The 26,854-nt window shown below is 25.1% G+C and overlaps 1 protein-coding gene across 1 annotated transcript; it reads right to left on the bottom strand.

The window, feature by feature from the left end:
• Nucleotides 1-2,610: 2,610 nt before the first annotated feature.
• On the bottom strand, nt 2,611-26,224 carry LOC129972926 (dysbindin-like). The gene is made up of 9 exons (XM_056087247.1): nt 26,012-26,224; nt 24,980-25,018; nt 24,181-24,240; nt 20,975-21,035; nt 18,458-18,590; nt 17,730-17,885; nt 15,503-15,652; nt 9,147-9,266; nt 2,611-4,795 (listed from the first exon to the last, which is right to left on the bottom strand). Exons 1-9 carry the CDS (start codon nt 26,065-26,067, stop codon nt 4,713-4,715), a joined length of 858 nt encoding a protein of 285 aa, XP_055943222.1. The 5' UTR covers nt 26,068-26,224; the 3' UTR covers nt 2,611-4,712.
• Between the last annotated feature and the right edge of the window lie 630 nt (nt 26,225-26,854).

Below are 26,854 nucleotides of genomic sequence, written 5' to 3'. Positions count from 1 at the left end.
TTAAAATTTGATACAGATTCATTCAATTGATAAAGATTCTTGGTCAATTTTTATTCGTTAAATTCTTTCTGCTTCTAAATCTCGAAATTAATTTTACGGACGATTAAAAATACTATCTTCTTTGTATATCTCATAGAAAATAAAATTTTTAAAAATTGGTTTAAAAACTTTTTTTGAGAAAAAATTTATACGGTGTTTTCATTATCTTTGAATTTAAAAATCTAAAATTGTCTAAAAAATTGTCTTATTGCCTTGTCTAAAAAAAAATCTGAGCGTGAAAATAGTAAAATTAATAAGTGGTATTTTAAACATTAAGAGAAATTGAAATCACAAATGTCACTAATGTTTGACAATGAATTTGTTGTTTGACATTTATTACTTGATATAACAGTAATATGATAATCGTAAAATTGCATGCCATCTAACAATTGACTACAAGTTGTCTTACACTGTGTTGAGGTTTCATATCCATTTTTTTCCATCCAAGACATGTAGAGAATTTCAAGATGTGTGATACATATGAAGCATAAACATGAACATGGAATTACTCCATTAAGAGCAAAAAAACAGCCGAAGTTAATATAATTTTCTTTATCGTCCTTGCAGATCAAGACATCAATATCTATTAATTATTCGGACAATAAGACAAAACTTACTACAATTATTGCTGCTGTATAATAGGGTAATTTTTAATTACCCTATTATTAGAAAATGAGTCATTATTTTAAAAATATTTGAAAAAAGAAATAAAAAATTCAAACTCCTAAAAAAATTGTTTAGAATCATTATTCTTAAATGAATTTGAAAGTATTCTTTCAAAAATTAATCTAAATATTTTACTTAAATTTTTAGAATAATTTTTGAGCACATGAAAGACTTACTTCAAGCATATTAAAAATACAGGTGGTGCTTTTGGTTTTTTTAAAAACAAATATTGGCATTTATTTAAATATAATTTTTTTAATGCATATCTATAAAAAAATATCTTTCTTTTGTATCATAATTTTTTTTTTAATTTTAAATATTTGAAATACAAAATCTAATAAAAAGTATGTTATCAAATAATAAATAAGCTTTCATCGAACAAAACAAAAAGTTTCGTTTGAAAAGATATTAAGTTTCCCATTTTATTTATTTTATCACTATAAATGACAAAATATAAGATAAAAGCAGCACTTTAAATCATTACTACACTGGATGATAAAAGACAAAAAAAAAAAAAAAAAAAAACAGCATTAAAAAGCAATGAAACCAAAGGAATTGCAATATACAAACAAAACGTTATATGTAAAATTTACCAAATCCTTTTATTGCAGCAAATTCTTAAATAGGTGATATATATCAGCACACAATTATATGTGGTTTGGATTCTAGCTGTTACATCAAAATTTTTTCTTTGTGCATGTGTGTGTGTGGTGCTTATATACAACATTTTGATATCGCAACATCTATAGATTAAATAAAGCAGTGCTGATAAGATATTTTATTATGGGTCCAGGAAAACAGTGCATATAAATTCTTTTGTCAGTTTTGGTAAATTTGGTATAACCTCAGAAAAATTCTTTTGAGACATAAAAAAATTCAAATGAGAATTCAAAACATCATTTATCTTCTAGAACTGAAATAGAAAATGAAGAATAGAAATACGTCTCAACATTTTATTAAAATGTGTGGTACACAAAGATTTAAGTAAATAAACAGAAATGGAATGAAAATATTGCAAACGAATTTATATAATCATGTCATGGTTGTATGCATGATATTTAACTCAGAATCGCCATTATTATTATTATATAATTCTTCCCAAATAATGTAAATAACAAGCTACTGCAACAGATATTTGAATTAATATAATTAAAAAACTCCTATTTGTTTCCTACTTTTATAATGATTAGCAATTTACAAAAACAGAATTATTACAGGAATCAAAATAATAAAGTACACATACTTTTTGCAAAAATCCTTGTAGAAAACAAATTAAACGTTAAATTATAAAGTAATTCATTAGAATAACAGTATGAAAAAAATCTATAAATATGTAAGAATTTCTAAATGTTTAATAATAACTGAATAATTTGTTTCTATTTTTCTTTATTTATACATGTTTTGTTATGCTCAACCAAAGTAATTGAATTAAAAAAAATTCAATCAATTTGATTTGGTTTTGATAAAACAAATAGAATGCATAAAAATAAAACCTAAAAAGGGACAACAATAACAATTTATAAAAACAAAGATTTTAATTCAAGTTAATACAGTTAATTTATATGAAATTATAAATTAAATTATTCAAAATGATAATTAGTGGCATAATTATACCATTTCCATAACTTAAAATTTCACTTTTTCTATTTCTATAATCAGATTTCAAATATCACGCTACTCTAAAGTGAAAATAATTTTTGGATCTTTTTCATAAATTTAATAAAGAAAATAATACCTCTAGAATTTTAGTTATAAAAAACAGTGTAAAACAGATCCAATTTAAAAGCAATAAGCATATTAACCATGGGAATTTTATTATCACACCAGACAAAAAAAAAAAAAAAATACATCGATTCCAGACATATAACAAGATCTGTAAAACTTTAAAAATATTTGAATGTTTAAAATAAATTACAAAATAATACCATGTAGATTCATCAATTTCATGTTAAAAAATTTAAGAATAAATTTGTGGCAGATAAAAAAAAATATTAGGATTCAGTTCAGAATATCTCATTAAAACTGATTCAACTTGAATAAAATTTTTCAACAACAACATCAATACATTTTCATACGAATAAACTAATCTATATACATATATCTATCACAGGTATCGAAAATTTTCTATTCTAACAATATATATTAAAATCATTCATGATAACTACATATTTTTTTATTCCTGGCAAATATACACACACACACACATATTTTCTCTCTTTATTTACAATGCCATGTTAAAATACTGAAGGAATTTTTTTTATTTTTTATTTTATGTAATTTAAAATGAAGTTGCAACACTTTTTTTCAATATATCAATATTGTAATTTGTACACTAATTGTAAGATATTTTGAAAACTGAGAGTTATGTGCAAATCATCATCAGATCATTAGAGTAAAAATAATATGGTAAATAAATTCAATGAAGGAAAAATACACGACATCAAATTTGACATTATTTAATATGTTAACTGCAAAATTTGTTTTTGTACATCTATTTTTGGATCCAGAATCAACAACAAACATTGAAGAGTGCATTGGCAAAACTTTGAGATGAAATCAGATTTGAACAATTAAAATTTTTTTAAAAACAATATTTATATAATTTTTATTATTACACTAAAAGTTAAATATAATATTCGACAGACATTCTAAAAATTGGTAATAAATCTACTATCTAATATAGTATACAGGGCCACAACAACCTCATAGTTGAGTTTTGTTGGCTTTGACTGAAAGATTGGAGTTCAAAATCCAACTGCTAATGTACATTAAATCTGTCATGGTTAAATATCAACTCAGTGATTAAGTATAGATGTTTGGGTGAAGGTGATTGGGCTTAGCAAAAGGTGTGCAGATTCAGATGTCATCACCAAACTTTAGCCAAAAATTACTAGATGCATCTCAAAAGTAATCCTCATTTATCTTCAAAAATGAATATTATTCTTACTAAATTTATTGCAAACCTAGTGGAATGAAAATCATCTGCCTTAAAAACAATTCTAATAATGATAAAATTTTTAAAAATTTCTGCAAAAACAAATTTTATGTTAATTCTATTATACATGATTTCAAAAGTATGTTTATATATTTAAAAAAAAATTGAACAACTGCACATTCCAACCTTAGTTGAAATTTTTTTTAAGTAGTTTAAAGAGATTTTTAACTACTTTTTAACATACTCATTAAAAAGTAAATCCCTTTATTTTTCAACAAATTATATTAATGAGTAAAATATATATAAATTTCTGTAATGTAATAAATTTGTAATGTATATAAATATTAAATATATTTACTAAAAGAGAAAACATTTTGATTAAAATAAAAATTAAATGAAAACATAAAAATATATTTTATATATAAGCAGTAATTTAAAAACGATATAAAAGAAAATGATGACAACTTGAAACAATAAGAAATTGATATGCAAAAGAGAATCTATTTCAAAATAAATATTTCAAGAAACATCTTCTGCTGATACACTTTTTTCTAAACCTAATTATTGCATTACAAGCATTCTGTTGTACAATGAATTGTATTTATATCTACATTGCAAAAAGACTAACGTATTTAGGAACAGTTTTCAATAGTAACTTTAAATTTACATAATGGAAAAAAGCATTTATTGCATCCAATTATAAAATAAATTTAATTACTAGCAATCATTTAAATAATATATTCAGTTTCATATACAATTCAGCTTCAAGCACATTAAGCAATTAAAATTTAAGCTCTATGATAAACCCAATAAAAGCTTTGCTATAAGTATTATAGAGCATACACCTTGCTCACACCATAACAGTATGCAGCATATATTATATAGTATACAATATATTATTTCCTAATATATGAAAACCAGATTGTATATATACAACAATCAACTCACCCACTAAATTCAGCACTTATGATACAATCAATGTACATATGAACCTGATGCCATAAAATACTAACATTATTTTCATATGTGCTTTTGATAAATTAAATGAATTAAAATTTTCTATAAATATATATTAGCTTTTGGCATCATCCTCAGCAAGTTTGCTCTCAGCATCTGTTGCACTGGTTTCAGTTTCACTGGATTGTTGTGTCTCAGCTAAAAAAATGTGATTATGATTACTATTTATAATGCTATCAATAATAGAATACATTTCATAGAATATTAGCCTACCAACTTCCTTCAGTTTTTCTATTTAAATTCTTGGAAATTTTCAGTCATCATGTATTTATATTGAAATATGAATAAATCTAAATACTTTTGTGATATGCAAATTACTTATGTTCATGGAAATGTTATGATAGTATTTTCCTGCCAAATTGTATAAAATAAATCCAACAAAATTTTTAGGCTGCTAAAAGTAAAGGTGTTAAAATATGTTTGTATGCATTAATTATCATATTAATCCTTTCATTTATAAATTAAAATTTTATCAAAATTCTTATGTATTTTATAATATTTACAAGCAAATCTACTTACATTTAAATTAAAATTTATAGCCCATGACATAACCAGGTATTATGTCAGGATGGATAATTATAGTGGAGGAAAGGTGATAAAATTAAATTCTTTACTATTATTCAAGTTCTTTTCTTAGATGTGCAATTTCTCTATGATATTGTAAGCTGTTTTTATATAATCGTACAATTTAGCACATTTATTTTGTGCTATTCTGTATAGCACAGATTTTATTAATACATTGATTTATTTTTGAACTCTGACTTAGTTTAACATCCTATAGTGAAGCAACACAAGGGTTATTTTGATAGACATTGAACATTCGAACTATGGTCAGATGATGAGAATGATACCAGAGTTGAAACCCTTCCTCCAAATTTCAATGCCACACCACACATACATCATAAATATTTAGAAGAATACAGATTAGAACATGAAACTTTTCAACCCCAAATCTTAAAACTAGACCAACACAACCCATCTTGTCAGTCTTGGAATGTAAGAAAGAAGCAGTGTTTATGTGTGAATGAAAGATAACATCTTGTGAGGGTACAGTAAAACTGCAGAACCTTGGCATTTTAAAAGTTTTTCCTCCAAGTAAATATATCAATGTTAATACAGAGCCAGAGTAGGTAAATAAAGAGCGAGAAGTAGAAAAAGATTATAATAACTGAAATCCACTAAAAAGGAGACGAAAAAAAGATACAAATGTAGTAAAATTGTGATACAAATCTTTTTCTAAAAGCTATTTCATGAGTGGATTATATTAGAATTCAGATTTTTAATTTTAATTTCACCACTGGCCATCATAATAAATCTTGCTATTTGAATAATTTTTTAAGATTAACATGAAGCAAGCTTTAGCCAGAAAAATTTCTGAGCATATAACTATGCAATTTAGTTCCTTTTATGGAAAAGATGTAGTCATAAACAAGTTTGTCTGATTCTTAAATAAAATGTATTGAAAAATCTCTATAATAATTTGCATTTTAATATAGAATTTTGAGTTGAAACTAATTCATTCTATTCATCTCAATGTTGTTTTTTTAAACGTTTATAATATGAAAGATTATCAACATTTAAAAAATAATTTTAACTATATAATGTTAAATAAATATTTCTGTTGTACACATCTCAAAACCAAAGGCGGAATTCAATTTATATTCGTATCATTAGAATCTAAAATCAAATGAAGATGTTGTCAAAATTAATTTAAAAAAATTCCACACTTTTTTGTGGAATAAATTTCCATTTTTTAAAAATTTCTGTTTATTATAATAAAATGATTTCAGATATTTTTATATATTCAAATGATAATCATATTTATTATATGTTCTGTGATTAAAACTATTGAAAGAAGAAATACCTCTAAATGTTTACTCAAGAAACTTCAATTAATATTGTCTGAAATTACAAGCATATTACTATCTTAAAATTTTGAAACATGAATAAAAAGTGGGCTTATACCATTTAAGATAGTTTATAATATAATAACCAAAGATTTGATAATATACGGTTCTAAATACATACATACACACACACACATATATGTACATAAACACATATATTTTTCAACATTTTTGTGGATGAAGAGAAAGAGAGATAATATTTTGAATTTTTAAGCTTTGCTTTATTTCATCCCGGGAGGCATAATCTATATACAAACAAGATACGATGAGGCACATCAACTGACAGTGCGAGAGCAAAAAGAGCGTAAAGAGAGACAGAAATATGTTTCCAAGTGTTTATATACTATGAGATTCTGATAGAGATTTCTTTATACGTGTCAATTTAGGTAAGGAAATTATAAGGATCTTTTAAAAGAATTTGTTTAGATCGCAGTTTCAGAGTTCATGTAGCATTATTTAAATAAAAAAGGTGGAATTGGATTAAGAAATTTATCGATCCATCCATTATTACACGCTTATTTTAGTTTTCCTTTCATTTATACACTAAACACTAATTGTATTCTAAATTTGAAGCTTCTATGTCGGCTAGAAGCGTCTTAGAGGAGCCACTTTGAATTTTTAAACGCTTTTATTCCATAATTTATGTACAAGCGAGAGGCGATGAGACACGTCAATCAGCAGCACTACACAAGAGCGAAAGAGAAAAGCGTCAACGAAATATTTATCCCCATGATTATATACTATGAGATTCTGATAGGTATTTCTTTACATGTGTTGATTTAGATAAGATAATTATATGGATCCTTTAAAAGAATTTTTTTAGATCGACAAATTTTTATCCCTTCACTCGGAGTGGGGGAACTTATAGATTTTAGAATTTTACAGAGCTCTGGTTGAATTGATTAAATAAAGAAAGATGGAATTGGATCAGGAAATAATAGAACATTTTAGAATGAAGTTAATATGGGCTAAATTATGATAAAAATTAGGAAATTAACTAAGATTTAAATTAGATTTTAAAATATCATTACACGCATTTATAAATATATATATGTTTAATAGAAAATTAATTGACATTAATGGGAATCCTGCCTCAATTATTATTTATATGAACTTCAGATAAGCAAAAAACAGCTTTTCATTTAAAGTAAAGACATAAAAATATAAAGAAATCTTGCAAATAAAACCAAAGAAATATATGATATAAGTGTATAATTAATAACAAAGGCATTAATTTCAAGTAATAGTATTTCATATCACATCAAAATTAATATGGAAAAAAAATTATTTCATAAATAACATTACTTTATTTGATACATAATATATTGACAGTCCATTTAAAGAAAAAATAACTAAAATAATGAGTTTTGAAATGCTGACTCCTTAAAGTTAATCGTTATGTTGAAAGGTTTAGATTATATTTTTAGCTGCCATTCTATTACTTCTGCCCTCTTTGAAATAGACATTGATTGCACCAGGGATATTCTTTGTTCCAATAAAGCTAAAGATGTGGCCAGGGCTGTTCTGCATACCTTCAGCCCAATCTTATTGTCCCTCTCTCTCCCTTTCCCCCCTATTTTTTATTGCACTTGTCACATAACAACAACAACAAAGGTCTAGATTACATAAATCAAATATGTAACTCACAAGCTGCAGCAAAATTCAGAGAACACAGACGTCCTTAAAATTTAACAAGCCCATAAGTAATATAATAATAAATCATTGTTGTCTTTAGATTTAGATCATCCATATGCAGTAACTTGTGCAAGCTATTTTAGTAGATTTTTACACACTCCAAAAATGAGCTGCTAATTGTTCAGAATGGTAAATGGGTTTTTAATTATGGAATTTGTTTTTCTTATAACTGGATGCAAGTATGCCATGGGAAAGATAAAATTCCCTCTTGTTAAATTAAAAATTGTATCTATCTTTTTGAAAGATTTCAGTGTGTTTCTGCCATATGTTGTGAATATAAAAGTAGTACGAAAAGTATGCAAGACATCGTTTACAGAATCATTATATCTTCTTTTCAATAACTAAATTTTATACCAATGCATACCAGCATATAGATAAGTGAATACAAAGAATTTTATTTCCGGAACTTTCTTTATGGACAGGTGAAAATGTATATGATCTCTCTTTCTTTCTCTCCATTTTTTTATGCTTCTTTTTATAATCTTCATGATTAGATAGTGAATTTGAAATGTTGGAAAAAACTTCTATTATTACATTTTTTACATCTGATACTACAAAATCAATCATTATTAGTTCAAATTTGATTTTTTTTAACCAAACAGTACATTAAAAGAATGAAAATCAAGGCCATATATAAAATAATTGTTACTTTTTAAAATTGTTCTAAATTTCCTTTAATCTTATCCTTTATTGCTTCTATATTATTATTACAATTATTATCTGTTCAATAGCTCCCATACTAGAAATCATAAATTGATCAAAATTAATACCAGTTATCAAGAATACTGTTACTATAACTGCAAACACAACCAATTCTGTTTTTCTATTGGGCTATTCTAAAATTTTTCAATACTCTTGTTTATAAAGTAATGAAAACTAAAATTTACCTTTTTCTTCTGTTCCCTCTATTACTTCATCTCCCAAGAATTCATCTAAAGCAGAAGCATCTTCCTCTAGATCTATCTCTTCAAGAGACACCGATTTTTGACTGCTATTGCTTGAAACTCCTAAAGACAGAAATAAAAATTAGAATATATGAAAGTTCACAAAAATGTACTAAGGGAAAAAATTATAAAAACTGCTTTTATTAGTGGAAAGTACAATTTGCTCATCCTTGGAATCTATAGCTATGAAAAAAATTATATAAATTATTTTTATTAGTGGAAGGAACAATTTGCTTATTCATGGAATTCATAAATATGAAAAACATTTTTTTATATAAAATAACTATTAGTGAAATGTTCATCACATGAAAAAATTGCATGAACATAAATTTTATTGCATATAAAGAAATATCCAAGAAAGTGTACTTATTATTGCACTCAATATTATGATAATTGTATCAGTTGGAAGCCGATACAGTATACTTTAATTTTTTAAAAATTTGTTTATGATAAAGATTATTCAAAGGAGGATTAGATGTGGTATTATTCCCAATATATAACAAGAAAAGTCTCATTCTTTTCTCTCTCTCTCTTTCTTTACTTTTTCATATAAGAAATGTAAATTAACAACTTAATAAATACAGAAATCTACAGTAAATTAAATGATGATTCTATGAGAACATCTCCCAATATAAATGAAGATCATAAGCATTCTTTAGTTGATATGTGCTCTTTTTCAATTTATTCGAGGAATTAACTTATTTACAGTTGCTATGCTACCCAATTTTGGGAATAACCAAACAAGAATTCATTGTAAATGCACAACTCCATTCTTTTTTTTTTTTTCTATTTTAATTTTAATTCTACTTCCTTGTTCTCTAAAAACTCTATAATAAAAATATTTGATATATAAAATTTTCACCAATTATCTGACATTTAGTTTATTTATTATCTGATGATTAATTTATTTATTTTCAGCAAATTTTTAAAATATTATAATGTGCAACTTAACCAAATACCATGCAAACTTCTTTTTAAAAAATTATCAAAACTCCTAACATAAATTCCCACATTTCATATAAAATATGCAATTTTAGCATATGTTGTAAGTTTTACATTAATTTATAACTTAATTACAGAACAATAAGTATTCCAGTCAAACCAAGTTCAGGTAAAGAATATTGTTTCATTTTATTTATTGATTTATTAGTATTTTTTTGCATTTATATAAGTACACTCAACTTAAATTTTTTTAAAGCTTCATTTTATATAGTGAATGACATGATCATTTACAAGAAATCACAAATTAGCACTGCTGATTTTCCTAAAATTCAAAAATTAGTTTGGCATTAAGAAATAAAATTTCCTTTTCCATAAAAGTAAAATTTTAGATCATTAATCATTCATTGTAACATATGAAGGTGTCACAAGTACTATAATATTTTTTATTCCACCTTAAGTGCATGTTTTATCTCTATCAATTTCTTTTACTTAATTCACTGACATTCTTCCTTTGTTCTTTTTATCCATGTTTTATTGCAATAATTTCTGATTTCTGCATGCCTGAATGTTATGTACAATCTTTCAGAGCACTCTGCACATGAAACATATGATAATGTACAACTAATAACCTTATTTTGCAAAAAATTTGAAAAATGACAGTGCTACAGAATATATGATCACTTTTCCACCATTTTAAATTAGAGAAATCTGAATTCAAAGGAATTATTTATCTAAATGCCATCCAAACTAGATACTGTATGCACAAAAGCTGCTGGACTTGGGGACCAGCTACTTTTAAAAAACGTCATCTAAATATTAAAATTTTTACTTCAATTTTTTTTTCATATAAACTTTCTTCTATATATAATAAAACCTATATATTGTAATGAATATAAATTCAACATCTTTTTTAAAAAAATTAATTTATTAAGAAAGGATCAAAAACAATCACATAAATAAATGGAAACTTGAAAGCTTTATTATATTTTTTTAACATACAATATTTTTTTGTTATTTTTATAAAAAATGGAAATGTATGTCAAATATCATCGACTGCATTTTAAAACTGTAATTGCTTCATGTAAATTTATCTATATTTCTGTATTTGAAATGAACATGAACTGGTTGCTACAAAGTTACAGCAAATTCTTTTAAGAATTTAATCATAGAATATTTTAAAAAGTAAAAATTATTAGAAAACTTCTTAAAATAAGTCATTTGATTGTGTTTATTATTACGAAATGATGAAAACTAAATGAAAGATATTGAAATCAGAAGCTTCTCACAGGCTAATTCTCGGGAATCTAAGGTTTACGATGCATAAGAAAATGCATATGAAAAATACTAAATGTAGTGAAACTTACGACAAAATTAGAAAAAAAGATTTCCGATAAAAGTAAACCCTGAAACAAACAAGTTATCAAATGATATGAATACAACAATTGTGATACCAGAGGAAAATTTTTTATTAATGAAAGAACAAAATAAGTTATGTTTGAATATTGCAAAATCGATGATAGACAAAGATACATTGTTTTGAAAAAATATCATATTTGCAAATTAATCAAGATATAACATATGTGGGTCTCAAACATGCATATTGGGCAAATAACTTTGTGGAGAAGATCCAACAAAAGGCACAATTCAAGAAAAATCTGTAGCCAACTGACAAACATATAGGTAGAGGCATAATGATTTAGGAACATTTAGCTGTTTCTGGTATGGAAATAGTATATCTCATTTTTATAGAAAATAATACAAATTGATAAAAGTATATAAACATCCTGAAAGAAAACTTGAAAATATCTGCCATAAAATTTAGAAACACATCCATATCCAAACACATTCATTTGTACCAAGATAATGATCCCAAAAATATAGCCCTAAATATTTGCTTATCATTGCTCTATAAATGCCCCAAAGTTATCGAAACTCCAGCATATTCTCTAGTTTGAAATTCAATTGAGAATGCACGGCTTGAACCAGGAAAAAGAACAAGAATACATGATATTTTATCAATAGAACAACTTAAAGCCGTATTAACATAGGAATGAAACAAAATTGAACATTCTCCCACACACACAAAGTAAATGAATCCAAGCCAAAATTCATTTAAAATGTAGTTTCATCTAAAGGACACTTAGCAGAGAATTTAAATGATAGATTATTTGCACATTTTTGTAATTTTTTTTTAAAGTTTGAAATGTCCAATTACTTATGTGACATTGTTTTTAACACATTCTTGGTAAATTAATTTTTTCAAAAAAAAAAAAAAAGCATTGAATTTATTTTTGTTACAACATATAGGTTTCATTACAGACTAAAGAAAGTTTATACGAATTAATTTTGAAGTAAATCCTTTAACATTTAGATGATGTCTTTTAAAAGTAAATTTCAAAAACATATGTATCAAAAAACAAATGCGACCCACAATAAGTATTGCCAAAAATGAACTTAATTTCACTGACATTAGTAGAGCATGTAAATTTTCTAAACTGATGATGTTGCTAATTTTTTTTCACATTATTTATGGTAATATAAATTAAGTTTTAGCATTAGGGTTTTAATGAAGATTTTTGAGTTTTGCTCTTATTTTTAGAACTTTATGTAATTTATTTAACATCATTTTCCACTTAGATTTGAATCACTCCTGTTAATTTAGCTCTATTAGAATAAATATCATTTAATTAGTCTGATTAAATGTTTTTCTAAAAATCAATTTATTGTTATTTATTTATTTATGTTAATTATTGCATTATACATCTTTTTACATTTCAGTTAATAAGTTTATACATCAGTAGCTAAACAAAGCTTTATACTTAAAAGAACACAATTATATAGTGTAATATAATTTACATACTTTCCTTCAAGTTTTGACAACATATATTTTCAGTAATTCTGGAATTTTAAAAAGAACAATGTAAATAAAATGCAGCACAAGATGCTAAAAGCCCAATTATCTGCTTTGTATAATGTAGCTATAACTTAACATTTAGACAAAATGTTAAGTTATAGCTATCACAAAACTCTTTTATTTGCCATTAATTTACAATGTACTGTGAATATAAGAGTATGAAAACAATTGTAATAGGTGCTATATTAAAATGTTCTTATCTCAAGTTATCTAAATTTCCTGACAACTATTGACCACAGATACAGACAAACTAGATTTAAATGATGAAATATTGTCAACAATTTAGAAAAGGTATTTAACTAAAGCCTTAGTAATATGACAAATATAAAAAGATCATTAATAATTATAAAGTAGAAAAGAATTTTGAAAATAAACAATTAATTAAAAAGTAAACAATTATTTATTAATATGATTTTTTAAAACTATTCACTTTTAAAGACAGGTTTCTTCAAGTTGTTTAATATGAAACACATTTTTAAAAATTCATCTTAATATATAATATAGCTGAAAAACCTGATGTCAATTGAAGTAATTGACTAGAAATTAAAAGTTATGAAATAAAAATGTAGATCCTACTATAGAGTTAACGATTGGCAAAAACAAATGATTGAATATTTTGATGAATAAGTTTGGGTTACATCATAACATTTAAAAGCATTGTTACAGATGGTATATCAAACTGATATCATTAGAAAGGTCATATTTATGTCATAAGATTGTCCCTTAAAATACTATTTTTATAAATTAATTGTCTTCAAAAAAATAAACATAAATTTTTGTAGTAAGGCCATAGTGATTGCACATCTGAAAACAGTTAAATCTATTTTTATGTTCAAATAAATTTTCTAACTGAAGTCAGTTTTATATTATATATATATATCTTCTTTCTTCTGACTGAATAGACTTTTTGATGACAAGGAAAACCCTCTCCAGAACATTTCTAACAATGTTTAGCAGCTGTATTAGAAGCTCTGAATTCAGAGCAGTTATAAAGATGTTCAAGAAAGAAGTCTGGAATTCATATGATTTATTTACATTTCACTGTGATATCAATAATAAATAGTAAGCAATTTTTGTGCCATGTATGTTATTATTTTATATACATTGATTATAATTTAAAAGCAATCTTCTCTCAAAAGAGATGTGTTGAAATTTCTAATACTTTTCTTCAGAGAAAACAAACAAAGTTTAAAACCTTTAATACAAATTCTGCCAAAAAATATTAGCATGTTTAAATTCAAACAAAATTGTATCCAAAACAAATGTTTCTTATAACGTAACAGTAGAAATATGCATAATTTCAATAGCTACTGTATGAACACATAAAATAATATCGTAACTATTTCGTATATAATGCATTCCACATATATGTTGATCCATTATGAACCAAGAGTTCATCGTTCCCTTCAAGAACTAACTCAAAATTCGAAACCTATATATAAGCTAAATATATATATATATATTCTTTAAACTAGTTATTTGACAAAAATATTGCCAAGTAAATAAATCAGGTGGAATATTTTCAGATTAAGCAGCTATAAAATAAAGAGTAGCTTCAATTATGTTAACTATCTGAAGCTAGTGCATTTTCTTTTGCATTTGTATACTATCTTGTATATATTCTGTTGTATATGTACTAATCTTACACTCTGAGCTTTTTTTTTTTTTTGTATGTTTGTTTGAAATATGAGTGAAAAGAGAACTTCTTGTATGGCAGATTTCAAATAATAGGACAATACAAATGCAGAAAATTATAATAACAGCATGGCTGGTCGCCATTTCTCTGTAATTTCTTCATACACTGTAATAAACCAGCAATTATAAATAATTCCGAAAATAAAATAGTATATTTTCTCCAAAAGAAAAATTCATTTTATTTAAAATTAATTTTTCTTAAACTCGAAAATAGAAATAAAAAGTTTTATATTTGATGACATTGTGAGATTTACATTTCACTGTACTCAGTTAACAAAAATGCATCCTGCTTTCTTTTGAAATTAGTGGAACTGTATATAACCAAACAATGCTATTCCACCCCACCTAATTAAAAGCATTCAGATTAAATTTCAATTACTGGACCGCCACAACAGCATTGGTGGAAACTCAGGTTGAGTCCTAAGGGCCATCACTGGCCATGGTACTACCTTTCCTGTGGGAAATATGTCCTGTCCTCAGATCAGTAGAAGGTAGCTGACCCCCACCATTTCTGTACCCACCTGGGTGGTTAGAGTCAACTATCATACCAGAAGCTTCTCATCCTCATAATTGACCCCCCCCCCTCAGTTGGGAGTGGATCGGTATATAAGTTGAACCTTGAATCTAAGCTTTAGAAAAAATTCTGTTTCTACATAGAAACATGCAGCAATTAACAGCAAGAAATATACAAGAACTACATTTTAAAATTTGAATAAAAACTGAAAAATCAAAAATGAAATCAGCTTACTTCGCCGAAGTTCTTTTAATCCATGTTTTTTATATTCCTTAACTTCTTCTTCAAAAACTTCTTGAAATGTGTTCTGCCTTTCTTTTAAAATTAAACTTTGTCTTTTTTCAAACTCTTGTACTCTGTGAGCATGTTCTTCACCCAGTTTAGCTGTAATTCAAAATAAATTATTGAAGTTCTCAGAAGAAGCTTTACAAAATAATTTTAAAATAATCTGATTAACAAGAACATATGTATTAGTAAATACCTTTTTATTAAAATAAAATCGTAAATTCCCCTTTCATTAAATTTTCTAATACATAGCTAATTAAATATACTCAAAATTTAATCTTAAAAAAAAAAGAATTTAACTCTCCAAAATATTAATAAAAGAAACTATGTAATAAAATTCTAAAAGTGTAGTAAAAAAATTATGATTAAAAATCAATACAACACTCAAATTTGCTAATCTGTTTTAATTTTTTAATTTAATAACAAATTTTATTGCCAAAACATTATACTAAAAAATTTAATGTAATAAGTTTGAATTTTTGTAACTGAGTTTTAAAACTTATTCTATACTAACATGCAATATTCAATAGCTGAATAATGACCTAGTTCATTATAATTGATGAATACGTAAAGCAATATCTCAAAATGTTCTTATTTTATAATATGATTTTTTAAAAAATGTTCTCAAATCAGTATATTTGTATCAATACATTTGCACTCAAAATTTTCTTATTTTATAATCAGTATATTTGCAAGAAATTTTTTTGCTATTTAACTAATTATCAGTTTTACAAAGAATATATTTTAATCATAATTTAAATCAACAATGGTGACTAACAAAATATTAATTTAATTTCAAATCATACCACCTGGTAATGAAATTAGCTATGGGGAATAAGTTTGCAGATTTTGTTAAAATATACAGAAATATTGAAATGATTTTTAATATTAAATTATTAGAAGATATTCCCAATTAGCCCAGTTGTTAACAATATTTCATACCAGATTGAAATATTGTTTTATTGTTTTCATTAGATTGACTAATGCGAACTACAGTAGAAAATATAATACACATTGGCAAAATACTTAGTATTATATATATTATTTGCAATGTACTTTAGATGCAAATATACAATAACATTAGAAGTTTTGTTTCCTTGCAAGGAGATCTACATTCATAATAATTATAAACATTTCAATCAAAACTAATCACTAACATTAGAATGAATGAAATAAATAAGATCCACTAACAAAAAAAAAATGCAATGCTAAATACAGAATAAATAAATGCTCAAAGAATATATTAACAATAATAACTTTCAGTTTGGTTTGTGATGGAGAATATAATGGATCAAAGATAAAGTGCATATCCGAGTTCATTAACCTTTATTTATTCATGGTAAGATTTATTTGAATACTCATATATCAATAAATTTAAGCACTAAAAAGTCTCAGTTGCTGAATTCTAAAACAAAAGTTGAGATTTTGCAGCCAATAATGATGCAGACCAAAAAAGAGTGGAAATATTTTTAACTCTGCCTTACATTATAAGTGTCAGAGGACAATTATATGCACAGATTATTACATATGTGATAGACGGAACAAATCCTTATTCTATATGCCACATAATTATATTCATGGTGATAACTATTACTGGAATATTTGATTAACTATATCGGACTTAAATTAAAAAATTACATAAAATAAACTATCACATAATTTCTCCAGAAAGTTGCAAACCTTTGTACTTAATATGAAATAATTTAAGACAAATTTTCTGGAATTGTAAGTAGCAACAAGGCAATGGAAAAAATATTAATAGTGTATAAATTCAGGCAGTAAATCATTAATAGCATGTAATTAATATTACCAGTAATAATTTTTTAATTAATAAGTATGCAATGAAGAAAGCCACAACTAATAAAGCAATGAACAAATAAATTAATTAATCTAAATAATGCAATGAATGAATTAAACACTATTAATAAAGCAATGAAGAAAGCCACCCCTTTTATTAAAATATTCCAGTAAAATTTTGAATAACTATATACAACTTGTTTTCATATCATTTATTTCAAATAAATACTATAATGGTTTTGCAATATCAATGTATGTTTAGAATTATGAATTATTTTTATAAAAAGATGAAGTCACATTTCTTTTCACAGTCCAAAAGATATAACAAGAAAGAAAAGTTAAAAGAACTTCAATCTGACTCCAAAGATTCAACTCTTACCTTTCATATCTTCAAAATCAGCTAATTTCTTTTCTTTATACATAGCAAGTTGGAATCTGTGATCAAGCTGCCTCTCCTGCAACTCCTGGGTTTCAATGACATCTTCTAAGTTTACGAGAGCATCCTCTACTTCTTCAAACAAACCTTCTAGCTCTCCTACAAAGTAAAAAACGATGATATTCATTAATAAACTAATCAGGAAAACAAAATTATGTAAAAAAAATCATAAAACCTTTCTGTAATTTATCATTTCTACTATAAAAATGCATACAAATGTATAATTATTGAATATATTCTTAAGTTATTTTAATCGAAGATTCATAGAGTAATAATTTAAAATTTTCAATAAAATTCATGATAAATCAACAAGAGATAGTATTAAAAATTTTACTGTAAATTTCTCAAAATAATAATTTTTTTTGTTTGAATGGAGGGAATATACACCAAAAATATTATTAAAATATAGATATAAGCATACAATTATAAATCAGGTATATTTACAACTATAATAATGAATTTATTAATTTACCAATAATAATCATTTACATAAACATTCCACGAATTTATTTACATTTATTTAAAACATAATATTATCATTAGCATAAAACTATTTTGTAAATTATATTACTAAAATGTATAGAAAAATTAATAAAATAAAGAAAAATGATTAAGCAGATATCTCATTTTTGTCTTGATAACTTCACAAAATACTTTTTTTTTATCTTCACCTATTTTTCCCATAAGATCCATTATTCCTGTCTGAAGTTGGGGTAGAGCTGCTAGTTGGATATTCAATTGTTTGATGTAGGACAAATGTTCAACACAGTAAAGGTGAAGATTTCCTATTAAAGCATCCACTTCCTATATATATATATATATAAAAAAAAGGCTTTAACAAATAGTAAAAAAATTATATAAAAATTAAAAAAGCAGAATTATGGATGATATTTATTAAACATTTTCCACCTTCATTCTTAAAATGATACTTAAATTCTTTGCATATATTTCCCCCTATTTTATGGAAAGGCTTCAAATTGTATTATAAAGAAGAAAACCAAAAATACTTCTCACTCCTCATCAAAATTTTTCACTTACAATCTTAAGTTTTGCAATAGGAAAAAAGCTAACAAAATTTTGCAGCTTAAAATACAAGAAATAGCACAAGCAATTAGTTGTAACCAAGAAACATGCACTTAAAATTAAAAATATGTAGGAAAAAATGATATAGAAAGTTTTCGCATTGTTTTATAAGATGAGGCATAAAATTCAAATCAATATACATATATACATGTTTCATTTTGAAAACAGATCTACAAAGTTCATTAGTAACAACAAAAATGTCTTCAACTTCAATGGCTTTAGTGCATAAAATATGAAAATTGATTTAAAATATAATAAGATTTCTTCATTACTGTACTTCAATGTTGGCAAAGGGAAATGAAAAACATATACACCTTTTCACATAACTAATTTTAAGTTCATGCAGGAAAATTTCAAATCTTGATGACAATAATAAGCTCTTTCTATTTATTTATTTATTCTTTTAGTTTCTAAATAAGCTTGAATAATATTTTTAATGTAAAATTTGAATATATATATGAATTTTGTAGTATTAAAATAATCATATAAAAAAACCATTAAAAATTAATAAAAATATAATACGCTTTTCACAATACATACCAATCAAGTTTGTTTATTAATGCATTTTTAAAGAAATGTGAATTTTTTTTAAATAGGTATTTTTTTCTCGAAGAATAAATAACGCATTATAATGAACTTGATTTTAATGTTTGCCAATCTGAAAATTTTTTATACAATTTTTAATCAGTGATTTCAAGTTTAGGTTATTGATGAAATTTTTTCAGAAAAATTTATCCAGTATTTATTTTTTTTTAAAGAAAATTCCTTTTACTTTCATGATAAGGTACAAAATTTATGCATGCAAGAGAAGCAAATGAACACCTGCAAACAGCAATTGGAGAGTGAAAATTAATTTTTTGAGTAATGGGAAGTACACATCAGCTACCAGGTGAATAATACTCCACTAAACTAGGCAGTATTTTAAACATCATAATTTACAATTATTCCTTAATTTTCTCCAGAATTACTTATTTATTAATGTTAATTGAACTCAGTTTTCCAGAATTACATGCCTTACATAAATCTTGATTTAATTTCAGAAAAAAAAAAAAAAAAAAAAACTGAATAATAGGAGTAGCACTAGGATATTCAAATTGTACAAGTGACAATGGAGTACAGGCCCAAAGGTAATTGAATTAGATTACTATAAATTATATCTAGTAAGCTAACCAGTGGAAATGACATTTATTAAGTATAATAAAACACATTTACACTGATTAGATGAGTATTTTGTCTAAATAGTTAGAAAAAGCAGAAATTTGTACATGATGAAGTTGAATTTGTATATGCAACTAGAGCTAAAGACATGAAATAAACTGTGCTCGTCACATACAGATTAAATTTTCTCCCTCTAAATCAGCAGCATTGTGAAGTTTCAGTTCAATATTGTTAATTAGATCCAGTTGTTTACAATTTCTTGTACTATATTGAAATTATAATCTTGATTAAAGTTCCAGTTAAAAGACTTGCAGAACATCCAAAAGTAATACACTATTATTATCATGGATTTAAGATATATCTTTTCTCAACAGTAAATATTTCTGTTATTTTTATCTCAATTACTATGGATTTACAACACATTATTTTCAATAGTAAATATTAATGCTATATGTCTATGACTGAATATCCACAGTAAAATGAATCAATCAATCTCATAGTCAGAAAAATATTTTTTAAGAGCATAAAACTACAATTCACAGAACATAATTTTAAAGTTAAGTATACTGCATGCTTAAAGTTAAAAGTTAAAAAGTTCAGCAACAAGTTCAGTCAGAATTCATCAAGTTGTGAATTGTGAGTCAATTTTTACAAAACTGTAATAAGATAACAAATGTATATGCGTCTTTCCACAACTATAAAATTGTGATATGGTCTTAAAATCTTCATACACAATAGAAATATCGTTGGTACAATTATATTTAAATGATTTTTCCTTTAAAATAATTACTTTCTGACCCACAAATCATTTTTCAGAAAGAATACAAACTATTTACCTTGAAAAATTCAATATATCAATAATAAAGTGGGTTGCTAAAGATTTGATTTTTAAAAACTAAGTTGTAATGTTAAAAGTTTGGAAATTCCCAAATGTAATAATATCTTACTTCAGCCTTCTTGGCATTAATTGAATCATTTTCATGCAACTCTTGCCATTGCTGCTGATAGCTGAAAAAGAAATTAAAAAAAAAACATTATATGCAAAGCAATAAAAATAATCACTTGCAAGTTGATAGTAGGAAACTGGCTCAACATATTTTTTATTTCTTATCCTCAAATCTCAACAAATAAACAACTTTTATTCTTAAAAAAGAGACATTCTCAAGCCTTCAAACATGATAGGTAAATAATACATAATAGAATAAAAATTTCTATAACTGAGGCATGTTTAATTTTAAGCACATATAGGAGTCAATTTTAATCATGGCCCAATGACTCATTTCTAAACAGTCAAAGATTACACATACTTCCAATTATACATTTGTTTTAATAATTTAAAGAACTATATTTTATGTTGCTTGAATAAATTAATACTACTTAGTTAATAAAATAATACTACTAATACTTGAATAAATAAAATAATACTACTTAGTTAAAAAAATTACTAAGTCTTAATTTTTATCCAGTCAAATTTAGTAACCAGAATCAAGCTACCCTCACCATGCCAATGGTTCAATAGAAGGAGCTGCTGTGACAGCACTGTCAGGTACTAAGGTGAACAGAAAATGGCCACCATTACATACATGGCATATACCCCTCTACCTGGGAATATAACTTGATTTCGATATGGGAACAATTCAGGTCACATTCTTTCTGTATCTACCAAGGCAGCAAAAGCCTGCTTGCTGATATGACAATTTCTCATTCCTATATCTAAGGTGCCCATCATGACAGTCATGTTTAATAAAATAACTGAGACTAAGAGTTTTGAATATTTCAAATATTAGGTGATTTTAAACCATTTCTTTGAAGATCCATCAATTAAGAGGTGGTGTTTGCATAAAGCAGTCAATGATTGTTTTAAAATAATTAAATTCAAAGATTCAGAATGCAATCCCTTTTGTTTCCAAAAAATATTTTTTTAATCGATTTTTTAAAGCTTTATAAAGCTTTTTAAATGTCCATATGTCAAAGGCATTTTACTGAGTATTATTAATAGGTCTCAGGGATTGCATAAAATTCATATTTTGAAATAATTTCAGCAGCCCATTTATTGACTCAAGCAAGATAAAAACAAAATTCTTTGTATCACTGAAATCATTTTTCCAGCTGAAAATATATGTTTATTTCTAATAGTTTAAAAATCAGCGTTTGGGTTGTGAACAGTATGAACACTTTGGATAGTTGATATTCTGTATAGTTAAGTATATGTCTAAAATAAAAAAATATTTTCATTTGATAGAAGTACTTCTATAATTCCAATACTTTTAATCTGCTATCTATTTTAGTTATTACTGTGGGCAGCTGTTTAAAAATAAATTTGTAATTGTAATGGGAAGGTGAAAGTGGTAAAATTTTAGCAGATAATATAACAAACATTTTTTGTAATTTAAAACATTGCATTGCAACGAAAGAATATATTTTATATATATAGAAAGAATATATTTTCTAAATATTGATAATTTAGATCATTTAAATAAAAATATTTCTGATTATTGACATACTTTGGGCAAAATTTTTTAAAATTACTTTCAAGAAATCATACAAGATTTTAGTTATTGCGAAAATAAAATGACTCATAAAGTAGATTTGAATTTTATTTTTTCAAAATAACATATATTTTTAATTCACTTGGGTTATTTTAATGGGAAATGAAGCTCTTCTGAATGCAAATAATGATAGAAATTCAAAAATTGTATTCATCATTTTTTTAACTCTCTCAATATACAAAGTATACAAAGAGAAAATCCTATAATTCTCCAAAAAAAAAAAAAAAAAAATCTAAATCATGATTGTGATGGATCTGTGTTTCAGACCTTCCTCAGTCCAAAAAATCATATTTTTGAAATTATGTCTGCTTGTCAATAAACTTTTTATTTATTTACTAATTTTGCCTGTGTTATATACATGATAGCTCAAAAATGCATTGAGCTAGACAGATAAAAAAATTTATGAGGTCTTTGGAACAAATTTATAGATTTCTACCAAATTTTGAATGGAATCTATTTATAATAAATCCATCTATAGAAGTCAAGTATATGATAACTACAAAACTTAAAGAGCATAATATTTGAGCAGAGACAGATTTAGTATCCTAAACCTATATTTATACAAAATATTCAATAAAATATATGATGGAAATAATAATCTGTCTATATGTGCATATAAATGCATGTAAGCATAATTATTCAAAAAAAAAAATGCCAACTAAAATAAATGAAATATGGTACACTGTTTTAACATCTAAAATGTAGATTTTTTATCAAATTTTGACCTAAATCTGTCCAAGAGTTGACTATCTATTGATTAATATTTTTTCATGTAATTATTTACAAAGATAAACACAATGACATAAATAAATGAAATTTTCATGGGATCTTGTTACTACAATTGTTGTTGAATATCCATCTTTCGTCTCAGAAAAAAAAGTGTAAGGTGCATATTCAGTTTTCTTTACTATACTAAAAAATATAAAATTTTCATATGCAAGACTCAGAAATAAAAATTTGATGATGTGGAATTAAAAGAGGATGAAAATTTGAAATGAAAAATTCATGGTTTGACCCAAGGCCCCAAATTTTTATGCTGGGGGAAGGGGGCATAGCATCCCCCAAAATAATATTTATGTAATTCATGATTATCATATTCATATTGTAATTTTTAATGTATTTATAAATGAATTTTAATAGATACATAAATGATACTTGTTACGAAATGATTTTAAACCTTGGGGGGGAAAAAACTCTTTCTTTAAAATTAAAGGTTTGATGAATTATTAAAATTACTTTTGGATTCTTTACAAATCAGTTATCTTCTATATTTTTTCAATATCATTTGAATTTCTTAAATATTGGCCTTTTAATGTGTTTCAATATTAATTCTGGGACCTCTAGTTCTCGGATTTTTTTTTTGTTCATAAAGGGTTAAATTTTGGTTGAAAGTCACAGCTTTAGCACTTGTAAAAATATTTCTCTTTTGCATCTCATTGTTGAAATATGTCATTTACAACGTATCTTGAAATTTTTGGACAATTCAATAAATTACATATATATGTGGCAGTTTACTTAAATTTGAAAGAACAACATCAGCAAATAGAATGAATGAAATTTATAAATGAAAAGAACATTAAATTCAAAATATATATATATCTTACTAATGAAGTAGATTTGCACCAGCATTTGGAGTTATTCCTTTAAAGTTGTGTCTTTTAGCTCTAAAAAGAAAATATGCATTTGAAATTGTAAATAAACATTTATCAACAAAATATGATTAGAATAATTCGCAAAAAATGAATAATTGGTAAATAACCATTAAATTTACAGAATAAAAATATTAATATAGTATCTCTAACCGACATTTAACAATTTCTATATTAAACGCTCCACCTTTTTGTTTGTTTGTTTGTTCTTCTTACAATTTATGAATAACTATAAAAATATTTATAATAACCCAATTAAAATCAAATTTTATTTATTCATAACTAATAAGGAAAGCAATGCCTTTATTAGTGAAAAGTTATTTTTTAAATTTAGATCATTTCAAAATTCAAGAGGGAAAAATTATGAAAACAGAAAACTACTGGTTCAGAAAACTTATAAAAATGGTTATTTATAACTAGAAAATAAAAAAATTAAAAAGGAACACACATAACAAATTTTCAGAATAGAAAAAACAACTTTTTAAACAAAAGAAGAAGAAAAAATTGGTAAAAATTAACACTTTTACCTTATTTTTTCCACTACATATTGGAGAAAAAGAAAAAAAAAAAAAAAAAAAGAACTATAAAATTTTACCAATTTATAACAATAATAAAATTTCTACAAATACATTTACTAGCAAATTTTACCATTGTATATAAATATAAAACTGTCACATATATGAATACTCAAATTTGAAACCTAATTGGAATTCAAGCTTGGAACATCTAGAATAGGATCAATTAAACAAATTACCTTGATAATTGAGCATCTCCAGTTGCTAAATTTCTGAAACTAAATAATAAAAAAGATAATTACAAAAAATGCAACATAAAAACTAAATTTATTTTCAATATTAAATAAAGATAGATTTAATTAACTGCAACTGAGAAAAGATCCATAGCAAAACATTTATAATATCATACAGTAAAATTGAATTGTTAATGTAAAGATCAATTACATTTAACAGAAAGAATTAATATTAAGAAATGTGTCAAAAAAACCCTAATGTGAATTAATGCAACAAACAAGGGTAAAACAATACTTAATAGGGCTATTTATGATGTAATATTCTAGCAATTTCACTTTTAACAATTAATAACTTTAGTTATTCATTTCTATTTATATGCAATCTTAAGAAAATATCATAGTATAGTTGATACAGCAGAAAGCTTCTCACTTTCCAGACTTTCAAAGCTCACCATCAGATGAACATTTCAACCCAATAGATTTGAAATTTTTAAAAAGCTCACATAAATGATATATATAACATAAAAATAGATTCTGAAACTATAACTCTTCCAAAAGTTGACAACTTCATTGCATTTCTATATTGTCATATAGAAAAAATTCGCACATAAATTATAATCATAGATGGAAAAATAAATCCTCATTTACTAAAAAATAATGATGATTTAATAACTTTAAAAACTATATACATCTTTATAGTTTTTTAAAATTTGTCGTAAATATTAATTCAATAATACGGTAAACAAAAATATTTATTGAAAAAAATGTTAAATTACCACAGAATATATTATAATTTCAAGAATTAAAATATTTAAAAAATTTTATTTCATGATTTATTTAATTACTATATCACGAAATATTTTTTAAAAAATGCATGTCAAGTTTCAGATTAACATGCTCAGATTTTTTTTTTAGGATGAATGGTAGATATTTCAGATTTTCTACTCTATTTTAAAGAAAATTGATGATAATAGAATGAATGACAGATAAACAAGTAAAACCTAAAAATAGCTGTAATGTGAAGGAAGGAGTATTTACCTGGCAGACAAATCATATTGTACATTCAAAATTTTATCTCTTAAATTTTCCAACATTTTTACAGTTAAACAGATTTAATTTCTTTACAGAATTTCTATTCTTCTAATATTAATACTTAAGTTACTTATTACTATTTTCAATGGGATTGATGGGATGGTTTTTCTGAATCTGTAACACCACCTGCGAAAAACAGAAACGTAAACAATCGGAAAATGAAACCTGCTGATATTTGAATTCGCTTCAGTTTACTACGATAACTCTCTTTTGGCAATAGCTTTTGATCATGTGATAAATATTTTATAGCTTCTGAAATAACTCTTAATCACGTGAAACTTGTTTTAAAATTTCATAAAATAAATATATGAGCATTACAATCCTTCCAAAAAATTTTCAAAAATGTAAGCCGATCATTGACAGTGTGAGATTTTGAGAAGAGACAGTGTAGATTTAAAGGAAACGTGTGAAGTTTTATAAATTGTAAAATTAAATAATGATAAATAAACTTCCTTAGATTATTCATTAGTCCTGATTACATAGATTATTCATTCATTCTCCTGGGGTCCACCATCATAGACTTTTATTAAGGAAAATTTGGTTTTAGACTTGTTGCTATTAGCGATGGGCGAGGATCGAACTCGCAACCTTTGGGTTCGTAGCCGAGTAACATAACCACAAGACAAAAGAAATTTCTCATGTCTCGTAGCTGTTATCTGGCTTATAAAGCGTCACCACATTACTCCCACTCCAATGAGTCGGAGGTGAGACGAACGATATTTTGTCATGTTTTTGCTGTTACTATTGTTGTATTGGCTGTTGCGCCTTATCCATTTTTTTTATTGGCTG

This window comes from Argiope bruennichi, chromosome 6, assembly GCF_947563725.1.
Source record: "Argiope bruennichi chromosome 6, qqArgBrue1.1, whole genome shotgun sequence".
NCBI lineage: Eukaryota > Metazoa > Arthropoda > Arachnida > Araneae > Araneidae > Argiope > Argiope bruennichi.
The sequence above is the reverse complement of the archived record's forward strand: the minus strand, read 5'-3'. Positions and strand labels throughout refer to the sequence as shown.